Source organism: Octopus bimaculoides, chromosome 2 (genome assembly GCF_046866305.1).
Source record: "Octopus bimaculoides isolate indiv1 chromosome 2, ASM4686630v1, whole genome shotgun sequence".
Taxonomy (NCBI): Eukaryota; Metazoa; Mollusca; class Cephalopoda; order Octopoda; family Octopodidae; genus Octopus; species Octopus bimaculoides.
This window is the reverse complement of record NC_142929.1, coordinates 159,783,975-159,792,332: the sequence shown is the minus strand read 5'-3', so window position 1 is coordinate 159,792,332 and position 8,358 is coordinate 159,783,975. Positions and strand designations below refer to the sequence as shown.

Below are 8,358 nucleotides of genomic sequence, written 5' to 3'. Positions count from 1 at the left end.
TACTTTGTAACTCCCAAGGATCCTTTTCGCTATCTATAACAACATATTCTCTGTGATTTAATAAAATGTTTGTCTCAGGTATTATTTAAATTAATTTATTTCAATATTCCATTTATTTTTCACTTAATTATAGATTGTGAAATGTCTACTTTTATTTTACATCATTTGCTATGTTTGCTTTCTACGTATTTTGCTGGGTTTTTGATATTTCTGTATGAGCATCCATACTTGCTTTGATGGTCTAGTATGTACATACTGGAAAGTCCCAAAGAATCGTTACAATTTTTCCCTCAATTACAGCCTCATTTGTCAGTGGTTTTGATTTTATAATGCCGACACATTATCCAATGTAGATTTTGGCCAACTCTGTCATATCTTGATTTGTAATCTAGAGGTTCTAAAACCTTACACCCAGAGATTAGGTTGTCTACTGTTTCAATCCCATCGTTGTAGCATCTGCACTTTGAGTCTACTCCATTTTTCATCACATTGGCTTGATAGTTCCGGTCAATATGCTCTGATCTTGAGCAGCCAAAATAAAGCCTTCGCTGTCTGCTCTTAGCCCTGAGCTCCGTAGCCACTGATGGGTGTACTTCTGGTCTATATCAGCTCGTTTCTTACAGGCCACATATTTGCAATGCAGCGGTTTTTCTTCCCACCTATCAGCTAATTGTTCAAACGCATTTTGCTTTGCTATTGATTTCACATCTGCAACTACAGTTGCCTTACTTCCATCATGCTGTTCAACCTGTCTGTTATGCGTAAACTCACTAGCAGATTTTTTGCTCTCCTTCATAACAAATGAAGCTTCTTACGTCTCTTGTAGTTTTCAACGATCTTTAACATCCAGTCGTTAAATGTTTCAAGATATTTTGCCAGTCCAATTGTAGTGGTTTTGTAAGAGATTTCAAATTGGATGAAGCCGCGACCTTTTTGAGCTCTGGTTAGGTAAAGACGATCTACATCTGCCTTTCAGTGGTGCATCTTTTGAAAGTCAGCAGCTTACGGATTTTCCTTTCAATCGTCTTATTTCGCTGATATTCCAGTTCAACACATTGAAACTGTAAATAACAACCAGAACTGCTAAGGAATCTATAGCTAACACCTTGTTACGTGTATTGTACTCATATTGCCGGACTGCTCGAACGCTCCTGTAACACTCCTTCTCGATCTTCTCTTTCATGTCTGCATGCTGAATGCCAGAGCCCTCATTTATTCCGAGGTATTTGTAAGTTTGTTCCTGCTCGAGTTCTTTTATGACTGTGTCAACATCCAACACCACTGAATGTGAGGCCATCAATTTCCCTTTCTGGAAATTGGCCTTGGCACATTTATCAAGACTAAATTCCATCCCGATGTCATCACTGAATGCTTTCACAGTACGTAGTAGTCCTTCAAGCTCATTATCGTCTTTGCCACAGAGTTTTAAGTCATCCTTATAAAATAAATGACTTATTTTCTTGTCGCCAATTTTATACCCACACCCTGTTGTGTTAAGTTCACTTGTAAGTGATATTAGGACTATGCAAAAAATTAAAGGTGGAAGTGAGTCACCCTGGAAAATGCCGCAGTTGATACTAATATTCTTTGTGGTCAGTTTTCCATTACAGTGGTATAATTGGGGATTCGTATTACACACTGACATGTTGTGCTTCAGGAAATTTAAAATCACTAGAAAAATTTTGAAGATCAACGGCGATTTTAAGATCCATGAATGCGACATTCTGTCAAAGGCCCTTTTATAATCGAGCCATGTGGAACTGAGATTTCTGCGTTTGTGATGACAGTTCTCAAGGACCATGCGATTGATTAAGAGTTGGTCTTTGCATCCATATGAGTCTCGTTGGCACACTTTATGTTCAGTGGAGAAAATATCGTTCTGTTCCATAAATTTCTATGTTTTCTCCACGAGGATGGACGTTAGAACTTTATACGTGGTAGACAGACATGCCATGGCCCGATAGCTTTGGCGACATTTGGTTTCATTATTCTTCGGGTGTATGTAAGCAATACCTCTTACTAGCCAGTCAGATGCTACCGTAGGATCTCTCATAATTTCATTGATTAACTGAAATAAATTTTCGTGTACGCACGAGAGCGATGTGAGCAAGAAATTTGGCACCCTATCATTACCAGGGGATTTCCACTTAGGAGCCTTTGTGAGTGACCTCCTTAGGTATGCTATTGTGATGTCATACCATGCTTGTTTTGGTAAGTTTTGGTAGGATCCTTCTGTGCGTCTAATCCAGTCTGCATTTTCATTGTAAATCTGTCCATCACTCCAGATATTTTTCCAAAAGTCTTCAACTTCTTCTACGGGTGGGGTGTATTCAACTGTTATTTTCTCCCTCCCTATTTCTCTGTAGAATGTTTTCGTATTGGATCTTAACAGTTTATTTTGCTTGTAAAATTTGTTTTTCTTCTCAAATCTTCGTATTATTTGAGCTTTTGTTTGCAATGTTTCTTTTGTTGAAAGCAGTTCTGTTGGTGATAATTTATGTTTTCTCTTTATCATCATCATCATCGTCGTCGTCGTCGTCGTCGTCGCCGTCGTCGTTGTTGTTGTTGTTGTTGTTGTTGTTATTATTATATGTTTGACTTTTGCTTTGTATTTGTACAAGTTGGCTCCAAGTCTCACCCAGAGACCTCTAGAGACAACCAGTTAGAAGTTCATGTTGGTGTTATGCCTAGGGTGTCATATATTTGGTTTTGCACATAGTATTATTCTAGAGAATGTTTAAGAAAACATAAGAAAATTTTGAGTTTCTTTTAAATTTTGAGATTACATAAATAGTATTTTACGTAGGATATGGGCAGTTCCCATGAATTTCTGCCATTTTGGGGATTCCTGGTATTATTATTATTGCTTCGTAACACAGTGTAGGTAAAAATGCACCGGAGTCTATAGTCATCTGTCAAGTCACAACAAGACCTCAGATAATACTTTCTTCAAGATGTGTTCTGTGTCCAATAAGGCTGCCTTGTGCAGTTGCCTTAAGAAGTTTTGAAGTTTCAATGGGATTGAGCCCAATGCTTCGATCACCACTGCTTTCACTTTTACATTACCCTCTCGCATTCCATACAGTCTTGCCATTTTCACTTTCAATTCGGAGTACTTGGTGGTTTTTTCAATCTCTTTACTCACATCATTTATGTCATTTGGTATGGCTACATCAATGATCCGACAGTATTTGTCTCTTTTATCAATATGACTATATCCGGCCGACGGTGTTTGATTTCATGATCCGTCTGAAAATCATAGTCCCAGAGTATCGTTACTTTTCTATCCTTCTGCATAACTTTACTAGGTACACGCTAATACCAGTTCTCTGATATTTCATATTGGTATTTACGGTATAATAACCAATGAAGATACACACACATTCTATCGTGGCGGCGCTTGTATGCTTTTTGTGAAAGGCTCTTACATCCACTTGCTATTATTATTATTGTTGTTGTTGTTGTTGTTGTTGTCATCATCATCATCATCATTATTATTATTATTATTATTATTATTATCATTATTATTATTATTATTATTATTATTATTATTATTATTAGTCAAAACGAAGAGCGCGATTTTAGATGTTTTATTTTTTGAACAACATTTCGACAGAACGTCTGTCTTTCTCAAGTTCAAACCAAAAGGTGATTGAAAATTCAAAATTTCAGAAACCAAACGTAGACTATGAACGTGAGTAATCAGCGTCCATACGTTGATAGAATGACATCATCAGCTTTTGTCAGTTTTTTAATAAGCAGAAAGAAAGAAAGAAAAAGGAAGACGACAGAAAAAGAAAAGAAAAAGAGAGAAAGAAGAATATTCAATCAAACAGTTTTGTATAAATTTGATGATATTCTCCTGTCATCTTATTCATTCCTCCAGGGCGTGATGTCAATAACCCGCAAACATATTTCTCCTCATACATTCTGAGAAGTGAAAGTGGGGTACATTCAGGATATTTTTTGAGAATGTGCACTTTCACATCTTCTTCAAAATTGCAGCCGCTTGAAACGAAATGTTCAGCAAGTTCTGTTGAACTACTGTTCTTGTGCCTGACGTCGAATCTGTGCCCATTAAACCTTTTGTTTAATTGTTCCGTTGTACAACCAACATAAATCAAGTTATGTTTCGTTTGGTTTCTGAAATTTTGAATTTTCAATCACCTTTTGGTTTGAACTTGAGAAAGACAGACGTTCTGTCGAAATGTTGTTCAAAAAATAAAACATCTAAAATCGCGCTCTTCGTTTTGACTATTTACCTTCGTGAAGAGTTACGTCAATCCTTTTTTTAAATATTATTATTATTATTATTATTATTATTATTATTATTATTATTATTATTATTATTATTATTATTATTATTATTATTATTATTCAGTAGTTTTATTTTTATAGCGTGCTTTCACTTCACTACCGAGCGCAGTTCTGTGTGCCTTGGGTATGTGCTGTGGTTTGCTGTGATGCTCTTATGAAAGTATTTCGCGTAGGATGTGTGCAGTGCCCAGTAGTGCAATTTTCTGTATGTTATATATATTTGTAAGTCCTGGTGTTTTTGTTATGTATTTGTCTGAATATATTTTTTATTATACCTAAGGCATTATTATTATACATAAACGCACAACAGATTAGACTGTTGGAAAAGAAAAAAAAATTCCTAACATCGGGTGACAATAAGTAACCCTAGATGTCAAGAACCCTCCTAAGTATCCTGTCTCTAATAACACTGTTTTCTGGAGCTGTACTAAATTGGTTTTATGCCTATCCATCTGTTTGTGCTAAACTTGGTTTTATGCCATTTTTTATGGGGCTTTTCCATGAGCAGGCCTTGAATGTGTCCTCCCTACTGACGATTACACGTTGTTGATTTCTTTTTCTATTTCTTTTTAATTTTGCTACTCTTGTCTACGCACAAAACCCTCACAACTACTCACACACATACACACACACACATACATTCTTTGTTTTATCCTGTGCTGTCCATAATGTTTTTCTGAATGTAAACCCTTGTGGTTAATAAAAAAAAATCATCATCATCATCATCATCATCATCATCATTATTATTATTATTATTATTATTATTATTATTATTATTATTATTATTATTGTTATTATTCGACCTCGGTGGAATTTGATCTCAGAACGTAGCGACAGGCGAAATACCGCTAAGCATTTCGTTAGCACGCTAGACGAAGTGCTTAGCGGTATTTCGCCCGTCACTACGTTCTGAGTTCAAATTCCGCCGAGGTCGACATTACCTTTCATCTTTTCGCGGTCTATAAATTAAGTATCAGTGAAACGCTGGGGTCGATGTAATCGACAAGTACCCTCCTCTAAAATTTGAGGCCTTGTGCCTCCAGTAGAAAGAATTATTATTATTATTATTATTATTTTATGTTTGACTTTTGTTTTGCATTTGTACAAGTTGGATCCAAGTCTCACCCAGAGACCTCAAGAGACAACAAGTTAGAAGTTCATGTAGGTGTTATGCCTAGGGTACCATATATTTGGATTTGTACAGTTTTGTTCAAGTGAATGTTTAAGAAACCATAAGAAAATTATGTGTTTGCTTTAAAATTTGAGATCACATAGACAGTATTTTACGTAGGATATGGGCAGTTCCCATGAGCACTATCTTTTGAACTTCAGCCATTTTGGGGTTTCCTGGAATCTGATCTAGGTAGTAATCAGCCCGTTTCGCTGTCATTCCCAGGGCACCTATGACAATAGGTATTGTTTTCGTCTTCAGATTCCACATTTTGCTAATTTCTATTTCAAGATCTTTATATTTGCTCAGTTTTTGGTAGGTCTTGACAGATACGTTTATATCGATTGGGACAGTCATATCAATGAGGAGGCATGATTTTTGTCTGAAGTCTTTCAGTATGATGTATGGCCTATTTGCGTCTATCTTTCTGTCAGTTTGAATGGTGAAGTTATTATTATTATTATTATTATTATTATTATTATTATTATTATTATTATTATTATTATTATTATTATTATTATTCAGCAGCCTTATTTTTATCACTTGCTTTCACTGCACTACGGAGCGCAACTCTGTGTGCCTTGGATATGTGCTGGGATTTGTTGTGGTGTTCTTATTGTTACTGTATTGAAAGTGTTTTACGTAGGATGTTTGCGATGTCTAGTAGTACTATTTTCTGCATGCTACATATACTTGTTATGTATTTGTCTGAATTATTATTATTATTATTATTATTATTATTATTATTATTATTATTATTATTATTATTATTATTATTATTATTATTATTATTATTATTTCTTCTTTCAGTGAGTCATATAAGTGTGAGATCTGTGAGTAAAGTGAAAAATCAAGTCCGCTACGACGTCGCCGTGAGAAAACTTTACCGCTACACTTTACCACTGATGTCGAGAGAATTCATTTACTTGGCAAATGGTTGCCACTGTCCCAAGTTGATAAAGGGCAAAGATTATTTGGTCATCGGTTTCATAAATCCTCATGAAAGACATGAGATTCAGTTAATCTTACCATCAGACACATATTACAGGACTTATACAAATTTTGCCGGTAAGAAATTAGACGAATTGAGCAAAAAGTACCGATGTCCTGCCAGTTAATTTTTCGATGGATGTAATTGTTTGGTGAGCTTAATTGCTTGATTAGTGTAACTAATGGTAGGAATACTTTGTTTTAAAAAAAATAATAATGATAATTACATTATTTCGTTCATTTACTTTTAAATTATTTTTAGTTTTCATCATTTGAATGGTCAGTATATTAAAAATGAATTAATGATAGTTTAATGTTTCTTAAATAATATATTCATATATGCATACACGCTCGCACATATACACACATAAACACACATTCACACATATATGTGTATGACTGATTGTATGTGTGCATGTGTATATATATATATATACTAGCAGAAATACCCGGCCTTGCCCGGGTTAAAGAGAATAATGAAATCTAAAAACGCCGTCTAGACTACGCATCATCTTTATATATAGAGATGTATATACACACACGCACCCAAACACACGTATATATATGTATATCAATATAAATATACGAAAGTCAATGAAGTTTCGTAAAAGAAGGTGATCATGTACATACTTTCTTGCTGTTGTGATTATAACACCTCGTTGTAAACAATGTTCCTTGTGGAGCATATACGAATAGGTTTTTTTTGCTGCCCACTCTTGAGCAGCCAACATACAGTTGTCCATGTGAGAAGCAGGGCTCTTCCAAGAGAAGACCAGCTACAGACAGTGTTTGACACTGAGATTCGTTTATGGGCATGGCAAAAGTCACACGAAGAGGAAATTGTAGTCTTCTAAAAGTAAAAGGAATGTCTGCTCCTGATGGAGTAAGAGGAATTCTTGGAATAAAGACGTCATCCCCTTTTGCACGTCCAGAAAGAATGGTAGCCTCGATAACGTGTGACATCATTTTCTAAATAATGCTCATCTGTTATGTTCGGGTTAAAATTTCATCAACATCAAAAATATATGAATTTTCATGGGAGTTATGGCCGTTATGCAAAGAATATAATTTCCAAATTTCATAAAGATCCATTCAGTACTTTTGACGGAGTTTTGGATAAGAAAACACATGACTAATGTGTGTGTTTGTGTGCATGTGTATGTGTGTGTGATGGGTGTATATATGTATAGATATCTGTATGCATGCATATATGTATATATGTGTACATATTACATGTACATCTATATATATATATATACATCTACACATATGTATACATATACATCTCTCTCTCTCTCTCTTTCTCTCTCTCTATATCTATACATATACGTGTACATATACATCTATATGTATACATATACATCTCTCTCTCTCTCTTTCTCTCTCTCTCTGAAAGTATCTGTCATTACAGTATCGAAATGGTGTACATATACATGTACATGTATACATATACATCTCTTTCTCTCTCTTTCTCTCTTTCTCTCTCTGTGAAAGTATCTGTCATTACAGTATCGAAATGTGATTGTTTCAGTTAGTAGAATAGTTTCATTTTTAAAGTGAAAGTATTTGACATGGGTGTTTTTGTTTCACTTTTGACACGTAATACTTAAATAATGGAGGAGATATTATGTTGCCGTGTGCTCGAACTCTGCAAGAAGTTAAAAAATTTTTTTTACTAAAACACAACTGGAACCCTAAGTAAGGCATGTGTAAAATTTGAATGAAATTGGTTGCGTAGTTCTCGAGTTTTAGGGATTCACACAGACAGACAGACAGACAGACAGACACACATTCTCATTTATATATATATATATATATATATAGATATATATATATATATATATATATATATATATATATATATATATATATATGCATGT

General features: G+C 34.7%; 1 protein-coding gene across 2 annotated transcripts in view; it reads left to right on the top strand.

Moving 5' to 3' along the window:
- Nucleotides 1-6,786, top strand: part of LOC106869371 (ADAMTS-like protein 5) — a 143,344-nt gene extending 136,558 nt beyond the window's left edge. For both annotated transcript variants that reach the window (XM_014915094.3, XM_089347989.1), the window contains exon 10: nucleotides 6,299-6,786. In XM_014915094.3, the coding sequence (XP_014770580.1) occupies nucleotides 6,299-6,606 (308 nt within the window). In that variant the 3' untranslated portion in view covers nucleotides 6,607-6,786. The remainder of the gene's footprint in view (nucleotides 1-6,298) is intronic.
- Nucleotides 6,787-8,358: the final 1,572 nt, after the last annotated feature.